At 37.9% G+C, this 22,754-nt stretch overlaps 1 protein-coding gene across 3 annotated transcripts in view; it reads right to left on the reverse strand.

The window, feature by feature from the left end:
- Positions 1-22,754, reverse strand: part of LOC106874859 (uncharacterized protein F13E9.13, mitochondrial) — a 139,816-nt gene that overhangs the window by 27,906 nt on the left and 89,156 nt on the right. For all 3 annotated transcript variants that reach the window (XM_089351267.1, XM_089351266.1, XM_014922756.3), the window contains exons 4-5: positions 9,583-9,733; positions 164-291 (exon numbers count right to left, since the gene is read on the reverse strand). In XM_089351267.1, the coding sequence (XP_089207393.1) occupies positions 164-291; positions 9,583-9,733 (279 nt within the window). The remainder of the gene's footprint in view (positions 1-163; positions 292-9,582; positions 9,734-22,754) is intronic.

Here is a 22,754-nt window from a genome sequence, read left to right on the forward strand (position 1 = left end):
CTTGGCAGTTTGACATAATACAGCCTAATAAAAAAATTATTACTGGGGTCAATTCATTTGAGTAAAACCTATCAAGGTGGTGCCCCGGTGTGACAACAGTCCAATGACTAGAACAAGTAAAAGATTAAGGATAAAAGATAAAGAAAAAGAGACAGAAGCTTACCTTCCAGTTCAGATTGATCTGCAGGTGAACCTGTGGCTGTTCCAGTCAGAATTACTCCATCACTTAAGAAGAATTCTGCAGCCTTGGCAGTTTCAACTATGTCAATGTCTTCAGTAATGCTATGAGAGCTAGATTTTGAAATTTTAATTTTGTAAAGAAAAAAAAATTCTTTTAATTTATTGGATAGTATAAACGAAATTTTTAGAGGGAAGAGAACAAAATTTCAGGGATATATTAGCATTAAATCTAAATAAAAAACAGGGATATTAAAAAAAAAAAAAAAAAAAAACATGTATTTGATGCATTACCCAGTATTCAGTTGCTATTAGTAGAATCCAATCTGCTATAACTATTTGATCATTAAATGATGATGATGATGGTGATGATGATGATAAGTACATACATACTTCATCATCATCACCATCATCGTTTAACATTCTCTTTCCATGCTAGCATGAGTTGGACGATTTGACTGAGGACTGGTAAGCAAGAAGGCTGCACCAGGCTCCAATCTGATCTGGCAGAGTTTCTACAGCTGGATGCCCTTCCTAACGCCAACCACTCAGAGAGTGTAGTGGGTGCTTTTACGTGCCACCCGCACGAGGGCCAGTCACACGGTACTGGCAACAGCCACGCTCTAATCAACATATTCAGTATTACTGATCCATTTCAGCTAATATCACTACCAATCAGTTTTGCACTGGGTGTTAAGTAACTAGACATTAGATAACATCTCAGTTAAGTAAATACCACACACTCTTCACAGTGTGTGCTAGTTTGGTCATGTGATGTGCATAGATGAGAACAGTTGCATAAAGAAGTTCTGCTCTCTTAAAGTGGATGGAACTTGTGGAAGAGGGAGACCCAGGAAGACATGGGACGAAGTAATGAAGGATGATCTCAAGATGTTCCATCTTATAGAAGGAGATGACAAAAGACTGAGATATCTAATGTCTAACTGTACTCAAGAAGACCTGTCCGCTACAGCTGAATAGATATCCTAAAACCACTTTGGTAATGCTTACCTCCATCCTTTCTGCTTTGTTAACCTTCTTCCCCTACATTTCATCCTCCAACACCCATCACTTCCTCTATCACCTAAGGGCAGAATCGGCACATACTAAGTGGTGAGCTGGCAGAAACGTTAGCACGCCAGGCGAAATGCTTAGCGGTATTTCGTCCGCCGCTACATTCTGAGTTCAAATTCCACCGAGGTCGACTTTGCCTTTCATCCTTTCGGGGTCGATTAAATAAGTACCAGTTATGCACTGGGGTCGATATAATCCGTTTGTCTGTCCTTGGTTGTCCCCTCTGTGTGTAGCCCCTTGTGGGCAATAAGAAAATAAGAATAGGCACATACTACATCCCTGGTTTTCTCCATTAACTTTTCTCCCCACTCCCAGTTACCTTTCTTCCTTCACTTACTGTCTCCACCAATCACCTCCTTTCTGCACCTACTCTCTCCTCCCTCTGCAGCTCTCCATCATCAACACTTCATTTACCTGCTATCACCTTCAATGCCCTCACATATTTATTGCAACCCCTGCACCCAAGCCTTTTCTATATTTCTCTCCATCATTGCTATAGTCACTTCATCCTGCCTATTCACCCAGCCCAAGTCTCTACATCACCTCTGTACCTTAAATCTAACAGCTAGCACAAAGCCACATCTTCTCAATACTACCCACCTGTCCCATCTGGGGGGTTCTTGTCTTGCAAGGTACTTGGTGATCCTGTTGGTGCTGGTACCAAATAAAAAGCACTGATACCTACCTCTATTACCACCCATCACTTTCCTCTTGCTTTTTCTCTCACTATCCATCTTTCCACCTCAAGAGTACCTTCTAGTTTTCCTTTCCCTCACTACACAGTTCCTCCTTTTTCTCTTACTCTCTCCCTTACCTCCCCACCTGGGACACTTTCACAACATTCACACTCTACCATTCCTAAGGAGCATAGGGCCAGTTTCCTCGTTTCTTTGGTGTATATATCCTTCCTTGGATGGAAACACCAGTTCATCGCAGGATTACTCATTTTCACCAGCTGAGTGGACTGGAGCAACATGAAATGAAGTGTTTTGCTCAAGAACACAACACATCACTTGGCCCAGGAATTGAAACTACAGTTTTACAATCATGTGTCCAATACCCTAACCACTAAACCATATGCCTCCTCTCCCCACCAATACAGTACCCTCAAAACATTGTAGACTTTATAGATGAAGCTCTTTCTGTGATCAACACCAATGTAACCCAAGATTTGATTGTCTCCCACGCCCTTCATTCTGCATCATTATGACCTACTTGCTGTTACATGCACCATCACGCAATCCTATTTAAATTATATCACCTTCATACTTTCTTAAATTCTGTACCACACAAGTATCTTCCACATTCAACCCAAACCAGTTATGGGCAAACTGCAGTCTGCAGAACTTTATAAATGGCATGCCTAATGAAAAAGTACACTAATTTTTTTTTTAGTAATGTGACCTGCCTGATGACAAGCCATGTCTCATGCAACCTGCTTCTTACAAAGGTTGCCCATACCTGACCTAGACACTTCACAAAAGACATCTACTGCTTCACTGAACAGTGTCCTTGAAAACATACTCCAAAGAGGACACGACAACCTAAATGGACTACATCCAAATGAAGATCTTTCCGCTAATTAGCAAAAGACTTACTAGCCAAAACACTACAGCCACTTGTCCACAAGCATGCTGCATCATTTTTTTTCTTCCTCTTCTACCTTTTATACAGTGGCCTTTGCCCCTTTGAACTTCTTAGCTACTTAACATCACATCTACTTCTTTGATTCAACTGTCTCTCATCCTTTTATTATCTCATCTCTGTTATTTCTCCACAGTACTTCATTCAATCCTGTGGAATTCTTTCCTCCTCCTCCTCCTCCTTATCGTTATTATTGTTGTAGTTTTTTTCGCAAATGAAGGTTATATCATTTTGCAGACTCTTGTAATGACATAATAATCTCTTGTGCCAAAAGTTTACTCACGAACAACTAAAACATAAAAGCACAACAGAAATAACATTCTCCAGGATGTTGGTACTTTGATATAATAGTAACAGTTGAGCAGCACTAGGTTAGACAGATACCTGGTGTTGCCACGCTTTTAGTATCAAAGTAACAACACCATGCTGGTTTTCATACACACAGCAAACTAACAAAATAGGATCATCAACATTATCCTCATCATCATCATCATCATCATCATTACCAGCATTGTCACCAAAGATCCTGATGCCATCACCAATGTCCCCATCCTCTTCTCCTTGAACACTCATACATTGTCTTCGATGAGAGAGTTTGTTATATATATATGTGCACCTTCCGCACACAAAAACTATTTTCCCCGTTAACTTTACTCTGATATTGCTGTATCTCTTATATGTCTATAGCTTACACCAGGTACATCTTATGGAGTTTCTAACTACAACATTTCTACAAATTGAGCAAGGCCATCTACCTGAAGGGATTTGTGATTTGTTTGCATATATATATATATATATATATATATATATATATATATATATATAAAGCTCTCGTAAACATATAATAATTCTAGTGAAACACATTCACTGATTTCAAAAATAGAAATAATACATACTTGACAGGCATCTCCAACTAGCAGGCCATTGCTACTCTAGACTGATGACGAGCAAAGACTCAGAAACATGTCTTTGGATGCAGGCTTAGCTAAGTGGAGGTGCTTGTCCCCCCACCCCCCTTGTAAACATAAGGACACAGGAAATGTGTCAAAGCCGACAGGAAGCGGTGCTGCTTCCTAGGGCTAAATAGCAGTAGTATTATTCCCTTCGTGGGACTGTCACAGTAAGTTGACAGCATACAACTACTTTATCGCATCACTACTGCATAAATCTCTCTGAGGGATTTAGAAATGTATTATTTATATATATATATATATATATATATATATATATATATATATATATATATATATATATATATATATACATGTATATATATATATACACATACATATATATATATATATATATATATATGTGTGTGTGTGTGTGTGTGTATGTAGATAGATAGAGAGAGAGAGAGAGAGGAAGGGGGAGAGAGGCTTCTGATTGTATGCATTTATGTGTGTTTAAATTAGAAGATAATCATTGTTAGATTACATGCTTTTTTTATCAACTGATGCATAAACATACTCACATATACACACACAAACTCACACTTGCAAACACACATACACATGCGCACACACAAACTCACATGCACACACACACACACACACACACATACATATTTATAGATAAAGAAAACAACAAATATAAATAAAACACATCAAAGATGCACCACCTCAAACAGAATTTTTTTTTTCTCTTTCTTTTTCAATAAACCCACAATATCTCAGTCCTCAGAACTGCACTTGATCTGAAGAACACAGTAACCCAATTTCTATAAAACTAATAGAGCTGGATACAACATTTCATTTCAAATTTAAGGGTTAGTAATAGTATCCTAACAAAACAAAAAATTTCCCCATATCCTGTGTCAGTGTTTCAGGAGAGGAAAAAGGCAGTTAGGGTTAAAAGCTAATTCATGCATCTTTCATGTATAGCAAACTGTCAGTTCCCCCAATACATTTTTTTTACAGTTCAACTGTTTATCGTTGAATATTAAACTCATGTACATAACTCTGTGTTGTCTTTTAACCAATACTTTCTTCTGTTAACTTGGAAGAGAGAAAGCGAGAGAGAGAAAGTGAGAGAGAGAAAGAGAGAGACAGAGAGAGAGAGAGAGAGAGAGAGAAAGAGAGAGAAAGAGAAAAAGAGAGACAGACAGACAGAGGGAGAGAGAGAAAAAGAGAGAGAACAAAAGAGACAGAGTGAGAGACAAAGTGATAGAAAGAGAGAGAGAGGGAGACATGGGGTTGTTGGACTAAAAGAGAGTATGATTTTGCTTGTTTCAGTCATTAGACTGTGGCCATGCTGGGGCACCGGCTTGAAGAATTTTAGTTGAATGAATCAAACCCCAGTACTTTTTAATTTTTTAAGCCTGGTACCTATTTGATCGGTCTCTTTTGCTGAACTAATAATGTTACGGACACGTAAACACACCAGCACTGACTGTCAAGCAGTGATGGGGTACAAACACGCACACACTCACACTTCTTTCAGTTTCTGTCTCCCAAGTCCACTCACAAGGCTTTGGTCAGCCCAGGGCTATAGTAGAAGACACTTGCCCAAGGTGCCACGTAGTGGGATTGAACCCAGAGCCATGTCGTTGAGAAGCAAGCATCTTATCACACAGAAAGAGAAATGTAAAGCATTTCTGCTAAGAAAATTTGATCCACAATCTTGCAGAATCAATGTGTTAGTTAATTTTATTTCTCTTAATATTTTACCAATTTTTTTTGGGCGTGGGGGGTCCCTTTATATTATTTGGCAATGAGCTGGCAGAACTGTTAGCATGCTACACAAAATGCTTAGCAGTATTCCTTCCAGCTTTACATTCTGAGTTCGAACCCCACTCAGGTTGTCTTTTCCTTTCATCCTTTTGGGGCTCGATAAAATAAATAACAGTTGAGCTGTGGTAGCAGTGATGGTGATGTGTCAGGGTAGTTGACTAACACCCTCCCACAAAATTTCAGGATTTGTATCCTTAGAATGAATTATTATTATTAGGTAGATTAGCAAAGCCATTAGAGCATTGTGAAAAAATGCTTTATGGTAATTTTTTCAGCCCTTTATGTTCTGAGTTCAAATCCTGCCAAAGTCAACTTTGCCTTTCATCCCCCCAGGGTCAATAAAATAAAGTATCAATGAAGTGCTGGTGTTGATGACATCAATTAACCCTTTAGCATTCAAATTGTTCTGTCAAATGTAATGCTTATTTATTTACATTGTTTTGAATTAATCATACATCATCTTGTTGCTTCAAGATTTTGATCACATGATTGTTTATTTTTATAATGACATGGTAGGGTAGGTGTAAGAGGCCAGGTCTGGCTTGTTTGAACATTGAATATACTCAACACATTTGAACCAGATATGGTCTGTTTAAATGCTAGAGTTAAACCTCTCTCCTCAACGTTTTTGGCATTAGGTCTAAATCAGAAACCTTATTTACATTATTGACATTCGATGATTATTTGTCCTCATCTTGTTTGTTGTTAACGCAATGCTTCGGCTGATATACCCTCCAGCCTTCTTCAGGTGTCTTAGGGAAATTTCGAACCTGGGTTCTCATTCCTAAGGTATTTTTCGATGTTATTATTATTATTATTGTTCAGGTCACTGCTTGGAATCGAACTCGGAATCTTGGGGTTAGTAGCCTGTGCTCTTAACCACTACGCCATATGCCCATGGGCAATTATGGAGTGACTTTTTTAGGGCTTATAAATCTAATATTTTTCTATCCTTCCTTAATACCGGTTCCCATATGCTGCTCATATCTGCCCTCGGTCTGCTTAGGAGGTTGTTGTGTCCTAACATATGTGCTGCTTCTTTTAGTTTTTGTATTGTCCAGTGGTGTTCTCTGTCTATTATTTTAACTTCAACCTACAGGGGGAGGTGGTCTCCATTTTTCCATGCAGGTAGTTTATCCCATCCCCCTCCAGCTTTTATTTCAATTTCATGCAATTAGAAAAAACTGTATTATTTATGGGATGACCCAATATATATAAACATATCTATTATAATAAACGTGAAATTCTGTCTGTCCGTCCGGGACCTCTCTATCTCAGTCTACATAGACATATCATACCTTTCTGAAATCAAGATGATCCCAGAATTTAAAATCTACCCTTCATTTGGTTCTCGAATATCCAGCATTGGGATCAGGTCTGTATGAAGATTTAACAGTTGAAAATTCAAATTTTAAAAGAACTCTTCATTTAAATTGAATTTAAAGTAATACCATATCGGTAGGGTGCCAATAAATGTTTTATTATTATTACTCTCAAATTTTGGGCCATAGGCCCAATTAGCTCTCTGCAGGAGCCAACTTGAAAGTCCACATTGAGTATGACTTTTAAGCTAGTATATATATCCTTTTTTTTTTCTTTTTACTTGTTTCGGTCACTTGACTGTGACCCTGCTGGAGTACCGCCTTTAGTCAAACAAATCGACCCTGAGACTTATTCTTTGTAAGCCTAGTACTTATTTTATTGATCTCTTTTGCCAAACTGCTAAGTTATGGGGATGTAAACACACCAACACATACACACACACACACATATACAACAGGCTTCTTTTAGTTTCCATCTACCAAATCCACTCAAGGCTTTGGTTGGCCCGCGGCTATAGTAGAAGACACTTACCCAAGGTACCACGCAGTGGGACTGAACCCAGAACCATGTGGTTGGGAAGCAAGCTTCTTACCACATAGCCACTCCTGTGCCTATATTTATATATTATAGTATATTATGTAAACAAAGAAGATGTAAATAAGAATGTGCAACTAACTAATTAGGCTTAAAATGAGGTAATGAGGAAGAAAGAGTAACATATATTATAGTCAATAGAAATAATACTTAAAAAGACAATTGATGGTTGCCTTGAGTCTTTGAAAGTCTGTTATGGTAAAGGGAGAATTGTATTCTGGAAAAAAAAAATAAAGAGGGAGAAAAGAAAAAGAAACAAACTGTTCCTATTCTGCAAAGTGAAAAGAAGTCTTTGGCATTTGATGTGAAGTGTAAAAGTGTTATGGAGAAAGGTTGCTTGGATAATAAGAAACAACTAAGTGTGTAAAATGAACAGAAATGGGGGAACAAGGACAGTGTTAAACCAAAATACACACACACATACACATAATTTTAGCAAGGGTTTACAAAAAAGGAAAAAAAAAGAACAAGTTATGATGGTCTTGTTTGGAAGGTTTAGAACTAAAGACTTAAAAAATACTGTCTGTCAACAAGAAAAGGGCTGCTGACCAGATAGATGCCAAGAGGTCAGCTAAGTTTGTTGATGGTTTGAAACTAAATGGAACTCTGAGCATTCAAGTTATCTTTTGTTAAAAGCAAATGAAAAAGAAAATGGTGGTGGTGGTGGTAAGTGATGCTGGTGGTGGTGATGGTGATGGTAATGGTGGTAGAGATGATGATGATGGTGGAGGTGTTGTTGTTGCTGTTGCTGGTGGTGGTGGTTGGTGGTAGCAGAACATGTAAAGAGAAAAAAAAAAAAACCCAATTATTTGACACATGGAAGTTATCACAAACTAGGTGTCAACTTCAGGTCAGCAAGACTTCATTCAGTTTTGAGTTGGGAAGACTCAGTAGGAGGCTGTTCCATGTGTGTGCCTTCAAATTCATCAATTCAATAATATTTTTTAAACACCTCTTCCACCAGTTTCCCCAGTCCCACCCTCACCAACCTATTTTATATAAGAATAATACTTGAAATTTTTTTGTTTTTGTTTTTTTGGTAATAAGCATTTAGTACCACCTGTTGTAGCACTACACCAACCCCTGGTCAATTTAATACCTTGTTATTTGCAAGCAGGAGGGGGTAGAGGCTTGTTGTAGTCACATGATGCAATAACATCTTATACATCAGTCACTAGATTGTGGCCATGCTAGAGCACAGCCTTGAAGAGGTTTAGTTGAATGGATCAACCCCAGTACTTAATTTTATTTTAAGCCAGATACCTATTCAGTTGATCTCTTTTGCCAAGCTGCTAAGTTACAGGGACCATAAACACACCAACACCAGTTGTTAAGCAGCGAGGAAGTGGGGGTAGATACACAGACACAAAGACACACACACATGTCTTTTATCTTTTACTTGTTTCACTCATTAGACAGTGGCCATGCTGGGGCACCACCATGAAGGGTTTTAGTGAAACAGATTGACCGCAATACTTATTTCTATTTTAAGCCTGGTATTTATTCTGTTGGTCTCTTTTTGCCAAGCTGGTAAGTTATGGGGACATAAACACACCAACGCTGGTTGTCAAGTGGTGGTGGTTGGGGTGAGGAAATACAGACACAAATACATGCACATACACACATGTTAATTTTTAGAATGATTTGTAGGATAGGTGTGAGAGACTGGATCTGACTAGTTTAGACATGAAACTTGCAGTTATTAGGCATAAAAAAACATCCACTATTCTGGTCTCCTAATACAATGCAAAGGGGAAAAAAGTCCTTTGCAGTATACTAGGAGCCAAGATTAGTTGATAGCACACACAAAAAAAAAAACAAGGAAAAAAAAATAACTCCAAGGTGGGGGGGGGGGGTCCGAGGGCCCACACCCCTACAATTTCAGTGGAAGAAAGTCATTTGCAGTATATTAGGAGATGAGATTATTTGATAACACAAACTATAAATTTAAACTACGTCTAAACTAAGCGTTTTAAAAATATTCTGGCAAAAATCGGCCCTGGTAATTATTTTACTGTAAATGATTAGCAATAATAACCTGTGTTTCTTTTTGATATCAGAGAAGACAAGAATGTCATCAGCATCGAGTTGGTGGCGGTAGCGTAATAAGGAACCTGCACAGGCATTCACTAAACCTTCATCAGCAACATGAGAAAATACAAAACCTTCAGCACGAATAAAGTCTGCACCTATAAAAGACAAATGATAAACAACGCTGAGTGGATAAATAAATAAATAAATAAATAAATAAATAAAGGAATGGTAAAGTACTCAACCAAATATGACTAATTAATGTTGTTACAAAATTTGGGTTTCCAAGATTCTTTTGTTTGTTGAACAATTCTGTTAATTTTGATTTTCCAGAAATTAGTAAATGAAGTCACTTAATTTTATTTATTACAGAGAAATTGTTTTAGTTGTTGGAGTGGCTGTGTGGTAAGTAGCTTGCTTACCAACCACATGGTTCCGGGTTCATTCCCACTGCGTATATATGTATATATATATGTATGTATGTATGTGTATATGTTTGTATGTCTGTGTTTGTCCCCCCCAACATCGCTTGACAACCGATGCTGGTGTGTTTATGTCCCCGTAACTTAGTGGTTCGGCAAAAGAGACCGATAGAATAAGTACTAAGCATCCAAAGAATAAGTCCTGGGGTTGATTTGCTCGACTAAAGGCGGTGCTCTAGCATGGCCACAATCAAATGACTGAAACAAGTAAAAGAGTAAAAGAGCAAGTCTAAGTGCCACAGATGATCCAACTGATGATCAAAGATATTCCAATTGCAAACATTCTGCCCGTCTTTTAAGAAGACAAGGTGTGAGTTGAAGGAAATTTATCTGCTGATTTTAGCAGATCAAGCAACCACATGGAGTCTCTAATCATTGGCCCCAACTACAGATAGTAAAGAACAACTGTTTTAAGTCAAACAGTTAAAAACAAACAGAAACTGGAGAAAACAGTAACTGGAAAGATCAGGTGTTGTGCTGAATGGTCTCTCGTTCTCCCTATCTCACCCTCTATATATATATATATATATAGCTCTCCCTCTCTCCTTTATTCAGTCTTTCTCTCCCTCCTTCTATTCCTCTCATCTAACAAACAGATTCTAATACACTTTCTTTTCTATATTAAGGGACCAATAGAATAAGTACTAGGCTTACAAAGAATAAGTCCTGGGATCAATTTGTTCAACTAAAGGCAATGCTCCAGTATGGCCGCAGTCACACGACTGAAACAAATAAAAGAATATATATGTATATATATTTTTGTGTGTGTGTGTGTGTGTGAGTGTGTTTGTCCTTCACCACCATTTGACAACTGGTGTTAGTTCATTCACATCCCTGTCACTTAGCAAAATTGAGCACAAGAATAAGTATCAGGCTTAAAGATAAGCACTGGGGTCAATTTGATTGACTAAACCCTTCAAGGTGGTACCCCAGCATGGCTGCAGTCCAATGACTGAAACAAGTATAAGATAAAAGATAAAAGAGAGATACATATTAGGTAAAACTATAATAGCAGCCAAATTTCCCTCAGTCACTCCTTAACATCTTCAGATTTACTATACTAGTTCCAGTATTTAATCCAAATCCAAATACATATTCACTGTTAATCTTTGCTACTCTGTTCTTTGCCATCTCTTCCTCTCCCCACTATATGAACCTGACTCCATAAAGTTCTTCTTACCTCCTCATCATGTACAGTGTTGGTATCTACCCCCACCCCACCCCCACCCCCACCCTCACAACCTATACTAAATACTTTATTCAATCATTTCCTCTCCAGTAGCTCATCTTCCTGTAACTCCCTTCTCCACCCATGTTTTCCTTGCAACTACATACTAACCTGGTGTGATTTGAAATTACTATTAACTGATATATCAAGAGAACTGGTTTCACCCCTCACACACCACCACCACCACCACCACCACCACCACCACCACTACCATCGCTACCACCATCACCACCACCACCACCACCATCGTCCTTGAAAAAAATACAGTAGATATCATTGCCAGGTGGTAGGAAGAGGTGACGAAGAAAGAAGACTGTGGTCCTCGTTGCACTTGATAATATCACAGTTGGGTAAATGAAGATGATTAGGATGATTATTTATAACTTTTACTTTCAGAGCACGACATGTATAACATAACATGTATAATGTATAATAATATCAACACAAATGTGCACACACACTTTTCCTTTTTTTTTTTCTTCTTTGTGTGCGTATGTGTGTGTGTGTGTGTGTGTGCGTGCAGTCCAATGATAGCTAAGCTGGCTGAAACTCCGAAGTTACTGGCAACAGCATTCTTGTATAAGAATAACAAATTTGTACTCTACAGAAGTATAGAGTAACCTATCAAATTAGTGTAAAAGTGTTTCGATTGTAACTGAACATAAAAACAAATATATATATATATATATATATATATATATATATATATATATATATATATAAGGTAATACCCCAGCATGGCCACAGTCAAATGATTGAAACAAGTAAAAGAATTAAAGAATATATGTATATACATGTCTATATCCAAGATTAGAGACACAGAAGCTAAAAAGGAAAAAGAAAGATTTCAAAATCAAGAAAAGGCAAAAGTTACATGATATATATATATATATATATATATATATATATATATATATATATATATATATATATATATATATATATATATATATATATATATATATATATATATATATATATATACATGTGTGTGTGTATTATGCAGACATGGACATGTGGTTAAGAAGTACACTTTGGAACCACATGGTTTTGGGTTCGGTTCAACTGCATGCTACTTTGGGTAAGTGCCTTCAACTATAATCCTATGCAAGTGAATTTGGTAGATAGAAATTGTATGGAAGCTAGCCATATATGTACATATATGCTTACACATCTGTGTGTGAGTGTGTATGTGTATGTGATTGTGTGAGTACACACAATTATTCACATTTCACAATATTCTTTTCTATTCTAGGCACAAGGTCCGAAATTTTTGGAGAGGGGGGGGGCAGTTGATTAGATCAACCCAATATGCAACTGGTACTTAATTTATTGACTCCGAAAGGATGAATGGCAAAGTCGATCTCGGTGGAATTTGAAATACTGCTAAGTATTTTGCCCAGTGTGTTAACGTTTCTGCCTGCTCGCAGGTGAGCAAAACATTCCTTGTTGACCTTTGACATTATTCCCAGTTGCTCAGTGTTTTTTAAGCCCCATGGAAATAAGAAGAAACTCCTTATTTGAAAAGCCTGTCCATCAGCCCAAGCTAAAATGGACATTAAATATACAAGAATCGTCATATATATATATATATATATATATATATATATATATATATATGAATGACCATCATCATTTAACATCTTTTCTGTGCTGGTATGGGTTATATATACATGAATCGCATGGTCATTCATAACCTTTGTGGTTATGAATGACCATGGGATTGCACCTAGAAATTTCCCTTCTGAGGCACTAGTCCAGGCAAGGTTGTTAATAGAAGACCAGCAGTTGCTCGTCTTGAAGCTTGAAGCTGTGCGGATAATACCAAACTGACTTGGTGCCTCAACTAAAGTACCTAATTCAACTGAATCTTAATTATTTCTTATAATATATATATGCATGTATTATGCATGTGCAAATATATATATGAATGTGTGTATTATTAATGAAGCATATAAAAAACATCAATAAGAAAACTAAAACCGAAGTCTCTTGAGAACTTTCAAGTCAAATGACTTCTCTTTCCACTTTCCCTTTCAGAAACATAGTTGTAAAGCAGTGATTGGTTGGTTAGGAACCTGTAATCAATAATGCAGTTGTCCTGAATTATGAAATGAAATAATGAAATAAGAGTGGCAGTGGGAGTTAATCCATTACAGTCCTCCTTCCAGAACTTCAGACCTTATGTTTGTATTTACAATCATTATCATTACTAGAATCACAGTGACCCTGGGAAAAAAACTCATGGTTGAATGGTTAGCAAACAGGAAGAATATTAGGCATAAAAGAAAATGCCCACTCAAAAATAAATCAAACCAGGAGTGGATGTGTGGTTAAGAAGTTTGCTTCCTAACAACATGGTGCCAGATTCAGTCCCACAATGTACTACCATGGGCAAATATTTTCTACTAAAGCTATGGGCTGCAGTGAATGGAAACTGAAAGAATCCCATCATTTATACGTATAAGGCACAGTCATAGCTGTGTGGTGAGAAGCTTGCTTCACAACCACATGGTTCTGGGTTCAGTCCCACTGCATGGCACCTTGGGCAAGTTTCTTCTATTATATAGTTTCAGGCTGACCAAATCTTTGTGAGTGGATCTGGTAGACGGAAGTCAAAGAAGTCCATTGTGTGTGTGTGTGTATGTGTGTGTGTATATATATATATATATCATCATCATCATTTAATGTCTGCTTTCCATGCTAGCATGGGTTGGATGATTTGACTTAGGACTGGCGAACCAGATGGCTGCACCAGGCTCAGATCTGATCTGGTTGAGTTTCTACAGTTGGATGCCCTTCTTAACGCCAACCACTCTGAGAGTGTATTGGGTGCTTTTACGTGCCACTGGCATGAGGGCCAGTCAGGTAGGACTGGCAACGGTCACGCTCAAATGGTGTTTTTTACATGCCACTTGCACAGGAGCCAGTCCAGCAGCAGTGGTAACAACCTCGCTCGAATGTTTCTTCATGTGCCTCCGGCACAAGTGCCAGTAAGGCAACGCTGGTAACGATCACGCTCAAATGGTGCTTTTTACATGTCACCAGCATGGAAGCCAGACAGCTGCTCTGGCAATGATCACGCTTAGATGGTGCTGATAGCGCTCCACTGGCACGGGTGCCAGTTACTGAATTTGGTTCGATTTTGATTTCACTTGCCCCAACAGGTGAGCAAAACATTCCTTGTTGACCTTTGACATTATTCCCAGTTGCTCAGTGTTTTTTAAGCCCCATGGAAATAAGAAGAAACTCCTTATTTGAAAAGCCTGTCCATCAGCCCAAGCTAAAATGGACATTAAATATACAAGAATCGTCATATATATATATATATATATGACCATCATCATTTAACATCTTTTCTGTGCTGGTATGGGTTATATATACATGAATCCCATGGTCATTCATAACCTTTGTGGTTATGAATGACCATGGGATTGCACCTAGAAATTTCCCTTCTGAGGCACTAGTCCAGGCAAGGTTGTTAATAGAAGACCAGCAGTTGCTCGTGCATACCAGCCTCCCCTCCACCGATATTATCCAAGGGAAAGGCAAAGACCAATACAGCTTGACACCAGCAACATTGCAACTCATTTCTACAGCTGAGTGAACTGGAGCAACATGAAATAAGATGCCTTGCTCAAGAATACAACACACAGCCCAGTCCGAGAACTGAACTTTTTATCTTCTGATTGTAACTCTGATACTCTAACCATGGAGCCATGCACCTTCTATACACACACACACACATGTATATATACATATAGATAGAGAGACAGACAGACAGACAGACAGATATGCATATGTATGAATAATTTTTATATGTGAGCATTTTTTCTGTATTAAACATGAATTTCCTACCAGGCCATTTGTTTCAAATACCTTTATGCTCTGGTGAGAATAATTCCAGTCTTCAATGCAGTATGCATATCAGCTGATTCCATTCTTTTGATGTTTAGATATCATGTCACATGGCCTCATGCTTAAATGACTCCAAGTATAAATAGGAATCAATAGTTTGTATGTATAAACACCAGTTTCCAATTGGTTGCCCACAGACATTTTAGTTCTCATTTACGTTAGAAATATTTGTTTGCTAGACAACTAGTCTTTCATTCTGTTATTCTTTTGCTTGCTTCAATTATTGGTGTGCAGCTATGCTATGGCACCAATTTGAAAGATTTAACCCATTGCCAGTCTTTTATATCATATGTGATACTGATACGCAAGAGGAATTTTCCTGGTGTCCATTTTGTTTTTTTCAACCATCACAGCAACTAGGGACTTATGAAAGGAGCAGGCTTGGCATAAAGTGCAGTTGTGGCTGTGTGGTAAGAAGTTTGCTTCCCAACCATATGGTGCCAGGTTCAGACCCACTGTGTGACACCTAGGGCAAGTTCCACCTACTATATAGCTTTGAGCTCACAAAACCTTGTGAGTAGATTTAGTAGATGGAAACTGAAAGAAGCCCATTGTGTGTATGTATATATATATATATATACATGTGAGAAGGGATGACCACTTAGTGGACATCCTTTACACTAGAAATCGACCATCAACGGTCAAACCACAAAAGAAAAGAATGTTCTCCAGGGAAATTTAATGCACACCAGAACATGAAGAGGACAAATGAAAATATACAAAAAATAAAGAATTAGTCGTATTATTTAAATTATATACACACATATATATATATGTGTGTGTGTGCATATATATATATATACATATGTGTGTGTGAGTGTATATATATATATATACATATGTGTGTGAGTGTATATATATATATATATATATATATATATATATATATATATATATATATATATATATATGTATATGTATGTATATGTGTGTGTTTTTATGTCTGTCCCCCACCAGTGTCTGACAACCTGTGCTGATGTGTTTACATCCCCTGTAACTTAGTGGTTTTGCATAAAGAGACCAATACAATAAATACCAGGCTTAAAAAAAGTACTGGGGTTGATCATTCAGCTAAAAAATTCTTCAAGGCAGCGCTCCAGCATGGATGCAGTCTAATGATTGAAACAAGTAAAAGATAAAAGATATTACTCAGAAAGTATGAAACAAGGGCAAACTAAAAGTTTGAAAACAAATACAACTACGGATGTTTAAGACAAACTTATGAAAATGCTTTGGACAAGCAAAGGGTTAATCAATCGTATCAACCCCAGTACATATTTTAAGTCTGTCCTTTGTTTTATCAGTCTCTTTTTATCAAACTGCTAGGTTATAGGGTTGTGAATAAATCAAAATTGTTGTCAAGCAGTGAGACATGAACACAAATACACTTATATATACAAAGCTATGTTAGTATATACATAGTGAGTTCAAACAAGAAAAACGACAAAAAAAAACAACAAAAACAACAACGCGAGGACGTGATACAGATATTGTGTTACTGGACGCTCAGGAAAGGAAAGAAAGAGAATTGGACGTTTCGAGCAAAGCTCTTCGTCGGAAATATAGGAAAGTCCAAAGAAGGGAAGACGGAGGAAGAAAAAATCGCCAATGATATACACGAGGTTACATTGTGGAATGACCAGAAGGAAATGGGTGAAGAAAAAGTTCTTTCTAAGACAGGAGAGTGCAAGAGAGGGAGGTATGTATACATATACACACACACACACACACACACACACACACACACACACGCACACACACACACACACCCAGAACTACACTAATAGCTTAGGAGTGAAATTTAGGATTTCTCGGTTTTCTGTGAATTGATTTTGATAAAACTTTTCACAGCTGGTTTGCACACTACGGCAATGCCATTGCTATGTTTTCATTATTCTGTGTAACATCCTTTCTTTTTTTTATTTCAGATTCTTCAGTTTTTGGGTGAACCACACTAATAGCTTTTGAATGAAAATAGCCCCTCTAGACATTTTTTTTTTTCAGAAAATGAAGGGTAATGATACATATTAAGCGTACATTGAGTATATATTTAACAGAAAACCCAAATATTCTTTTATTCTTTTATGTGTTTCAGTCATGTGGGTGTGGTCATGCTGGAGCACCATATATATATAGTAAAGTTACCTATTTATTTTTTTAAATTTATGATTACCTAAAAAGCTCTGTAGCGGCTCCTATTTCAGGATCAATAATTTTGGTTAGAGTTTTATTAAAGTTAGGAGGTTATGGAGTTATATGTTTTATAATTTATAAAGTTTATCAAATGTATTTGAATATATTTACTATTTATCTACAAATAGCCTGTCACAGTAGTTTGATAAATATATATGTGGCTTGTGTGTATATGTGTGTGTGTGTATGTACATATACAAACATGCATAGATACATATGTATGTATGTATGTATGTATGTATGTATGTATGTATGTGTGTATGTATGTCTGAATGCATGCATACATGTATGCATTTATGTATACATCGGTAACATCATCTACTAAACGGAAATACAAGTTAACTGTAACTTCAAAGTTTCACTGGTTATGTATGCATGAGGTAGAAAAATTGAAATTTAAACTTCACCTGAATTTCTCATGCATACAAAAAGAGAAAGAGAAAGCAAAAAAGTGAGATATATATATATATATATATATATATATATATATATATACATAGGAAGAGAGAGAGAGAGAGAGAGAGAGAGAGGGAGGGAGAGAGGTAGACAGGCAGAGATACAAAGAGAGGGAAAGAACACATAAGAAGACAAGAGAACAAGACTGAATGATATTGAGGAGAGAGAGACAGTCACAGACATAACAGGCCAATATCTACACTAAAAAAAAAGGAACTCACATGTGTGAAGATGAGTCAAGTTGATGAAGACAAGGCAGCAAGCAGGAAGGAAAAGAGATACAAGATATATGTGTGTGTGTGCATGCATTTGTATGTATATGTATATGTGTGTGTGTATGTGCATATATATAGAGAGAGGGAGAGGAGAGAGAGAGAGAGAGAGAGAGAGAGAGAGAGAGAGAGAGAGTAGGAGAGTGTGACAGAAAGAGTTGGTGAAAAGCAATAACAACATGATGTGAGGAAAAGGAAAGCAGATTCAAGCGGAAAATAGTGGGTGGATGGGTAGATGGGTGGGCCAAGGGGGTTTCTGCCATATTCTTCTTCCAAGACTGTGAAACTGCTTTAATATATTTATCTAGTTTTTATGACTATGCTGGAGCACCACCTCAAGGGACATAGTTGAACAAATCAACCCCAGTACTTTTTTTTTTTGTCAAAATTTGATACTTATTCTATCAGTCTCTTTTGCCAAACTGGTAGGTTACAGGTATGTAAACAGACAAAACACCAGTTGTCAAGCAGTTGGTGAGGGACAGACAGACAGACACACACACACACACACACACACACACACACATACATATAAAAAAGGTAAAGACCCCCTTTGGTCATGAATGATCATGGGATTGCACCTAGAAAGTTCCCCTCCGAGACACAAGTCCGGGCAAGCTTGTTTATAGAAGACCATGCCCATATACATACCAGCCTCTCCTCTCCATGTCCCCAGTGTTATCCAAGGGAAAGACAAAGGCTGATACAGCCTGACACCAGTGTCATTGCAACTCATTTCTACAGCTGAGAGAACTTGCGCAACACACAGCCTGATCTGGGAATCAAATTCACTACCCCATGATTGTGATCCTGATGCTCTAACTACTGAGCCATGTGCCTTCATTTATTCAATAACAGTTTAATTCAGCTGTATGCAACTTAAAGTTTTGTGTAACTCCTACCAGCTATGTTGAGTGCTACTTTCTTTTATTGGTCCACTGACTTGTATGTGTGTGTGTGTGTGTGTGTGTGTGTGTGTATAAATGTAAATATGAACATAAAAAAATAAATAAATAAATGCGCCCTTTTAAAGCCTAGCCAGGCTCATGGGCCCGGTTTCCCAGTTTCAATGGCGTATGTGTTCCTCAGCTGGACGGGACGCCAGTCCATCACAGCGTTACTCATTTTTGCCAGCTGAGTGGACTGAAGCAATGTGAAATGAAGTGTTTTGCTCAAGAACACAATGCGTCGCCCGGTCCAGGAATCGAAACCACAATCTTAAGATCATGATGCTGATGCCCTAACCACTAAGCCACGTGCCTCCACAAATATAGATATAGATATATATTAGAAGAAGAGAATCAAATGAAATTTGTTGAGGTAAATTTTTTTTATGGTTGGATGCTCTTCCTGTTGCCAACCTTCATCTATTTCCACAAAGTAAGATTTCTCCTAATCCTTTGAACACAAACAGCACAATGTTTCCATGGAAGATTACAAAGAAATTACACTGTTTCTAACAATTACCATATGTCACGAACCCATGAACACATACACACTCATACATGTATAGCTGCTATTGTTGTCATGTTGTCATCACATTGTCAGCATCATCTACATGCCTGCACCTATAAAAATTACTAAATGTGACTTAAGGTAAATAGTCCTCATTTTCAGTATATAATGTTTAGTCTCCATCTTATAATAATTTTGCTTGTCATTGCGTTACTTAGCCTGTCGGCAATGCTTTCATGTGATTAGAGAAAAAGAGGGAGAGAGAAAAGAGGGAGAGAGAAAAGAGGGAGAGAGAAAAGAGGGAGAGAGAAAAAAGGGAGAGAGAAAAGAGGGAGAGAGAAAAGAGGGAGAGAGAAAAGAGGGAGAGAGAAAAAGGGAGAGAGAAAAGAGGGAGAGAGAAAAGAGGGAGAGAGAAAAGAGGGAGAGAGAAAAGAGGGAGAGAGAAAAGAGGGAGAGAGAAGCGTCCATGACGTGAGATAGAGGGAATGTAATTGTAACACTTTCACATGATTAGCTGAAGGGAAAGAGAGAGAGTAAAAGGGAGAAAGAAAAGGAGAAAAAGAGGATAAGGCGAAGAGACAGAAAGAAAGAGGAAGAAAAAGAGGGAGAGAGAAGTGTCCATGATGTGAAGTATTGGGGGACATAGTATTTATTACATGGTTAAAAAAGTTAGTTGAAAGTAATAGAGTTAAAAATATAATTTTAGCATAGGGGTGATGTGCTGATGGTGAGGTTAAAGAAAGGCAGAGAGAGGGGAGAGAGAGGGGAGAGAGATGGTGGTGGAGATGGAGGTAGTGGTGGTGGTGAGTGAATAGTGAAAAGTATATTCTTTTTGATTGAACTAAGTTTTTCATATCACCTGTCACTTAATGCATGTGCATAAGTGCAATTCTGTGAAATATTCACGCTTATTTATGTGACAGATATATGCAATTTAACTAAAGTTTGTATCATAGGTATGGGGTATTTTTGGGGTGGGGGTGGGGGGTTTATGGGGGAAAATGGATAAGTTAAAGTGAATATTTATTTTATGAGTGCTGTGTATAAAGTCTATAAACGTATGCATAAAGTATATAAAGTGGCAGGAGCGGCTGTGTGGTAAGTAGCTTGCTTACCGACCACATGGTTCCGGGTTCAGTCCCACTGCGTGGCACCTTGGGCAAGTGTCTTCAACTATAGCCTCGGGCCGACCAAAGCCTTGTGAGTGGATTTGGTAGACGGAAACTGAAAGAAGCCTGTCGTATATATGTATATGTATATATATGTGTGTCTGTGTTTGTCCCCCCACCATCGCTTGACAACCGATGCTGGTGTGTTTATGTCCCCGTAACTTAGCGGTTCGGCAAAAAGAGACCGATAGAATAAGTACTGGGTTTACAGGGAATAAGTCCTGGGGTTCATTTTCTCGACTAAAGGCGGTGCTCCAGCATGGCCGCAGTCAAATGACTGAAACAAGTAGAAGAGTAATAAAGTGTATTAAGAAATCATCATATTCAAATTTCTTTCACTTTTCAATAAGTAGCAGACAAGCAACTATCTTTCCATATAGGCACATCGCAGGTTACACTTTCAGGTTTTTTTGGATAAAGTTTTCAAAAATAACCAAATAGCTTTACCATTAATTCCATGAAATATTCACAGATCCCACTAGTTGTTCACTAATTCTGCTAACTTGCTACCCTTCAGTTACTCTTTTACTTGTTTCAGTCATCTGACTGCGGCCATGCTGGAGCACCGCCTTTAGTCAAGCAAATAGACCCCAGGACTTATTCTTTGTAAGCCTAGTACTTATTCTATCGGTCTCTTTTGCCGAACCGCTAAGTTACAGGGACGTAAACACACCACCATTGGTTGTCAAGCGATGTTGGGGGGACAAACACAGACACACAAACACACACATATATACAACGGGCTTCTTTCAGTTTCCGTCTACCAAATCTACTCATAAGGCTTTGGTCAGCCCAAGGCTATAGTAGAAGACACTTGCCCAAGGTGCCACGCAGTGGGACTGAATCCGGAACTATGTGGTTGGTAAGCAAGCTACTTACCACACAGCCACTCTTGCGCCTATGTTATGCATTATATCAAAGTAAAAATTAAAGTATGTCAATAACTCTGAAGAAACAGTTGTTATGTCACCATCAAAGACTGACTTTATTTTCACATGATATATTGGAGATAAATCACAAGGCATTATGCAGCTCTCTCTTTCTCTCAAGGCCAGGCTCATGAGAATGTCAGGATTACCAAAAATATGAAATATAAGGAATGAAATGGCTTGACATGCTTGAAACTTGTTAAAAAGTTTGCTTCCCAATCACAAGACTCTGGGTTCTGTCCCACTGCATGGCACTTTGAGCAAATGTCTTCTGCTATAGCTTTGGGCTGACCTAAAGCCTTGTGAGTGGATTTGGTAGACAGAAACTGAAAGAAGCCCGTTGTATCTATATGTATGTGTGTGTGTGTGTGTGTGTGTGTGTGTTTGCCTCATCCCACCACTTGACAACTGGTGTTGGTGTGTTTACATCCCTGTAACTTAGCAATTTGGCAATGCAGGCTTTACAAAAAATAATAAGTACTGAGGTCAATTCGGTTAACTAAATTTCTTCAAAGTGGTGCCCCAGCATGGCCACAATCTAATGACCGAATTGAGTAAAAGATAAAAGATAACAGGTAAATCAGGTGCAGTCATGACTCTATGGTAAGAAGCTTGCTTCCTGACCACATGGTTCTGGGTCCAGTCCCATTGTGTGGCATCTTGGGTAAGCATCTGCTATAGCCTATGTGAATGGACTTGGTAGTTGGAAACTGAAATAACCCTGTTTTATATTTGTGTGTCTTCTACCTGACTGACTGCTGTCAAACTATCCAACCCATGCCAGCATTGAAGGTGGATGTTAAATGATGATGATGATGATGATGATGATGATACACATATGTATACACATACCCCATTGTGTACATGTTTGTGTGTGTATGTATATATATATATATAGAAGTAATTGTCCCTTTGCTATCACCACTAGATAAGAAACAATAAAATCTGAGACAGTTAAAACTTTTGTCTAGAATCAATTACTAGCCTGATAGACTCGGCTACGTCAAGATGGACTTATGTATTCTTCCTCACATTTGGATTTTTATGTATTCTCTCTCCCACTCGGATTTGAAATGT

Source organism: Octopus bimaculoides, chromosome 4 (genome assembly GCF_046866305.1).
Source record: "Octopus bimaculoides isolate indiv1 chromosome 4, ASM4686630v1, whole genome shotgun sequence".
In the NCBI taxonomy this organism is placed as follows: domain Eukaryota; kingdom Metazoa; phylum Mollusca; class Cephalopoda; order Octopoda; family Octopodidae; genus Octopus; species Octopus bimaculoides.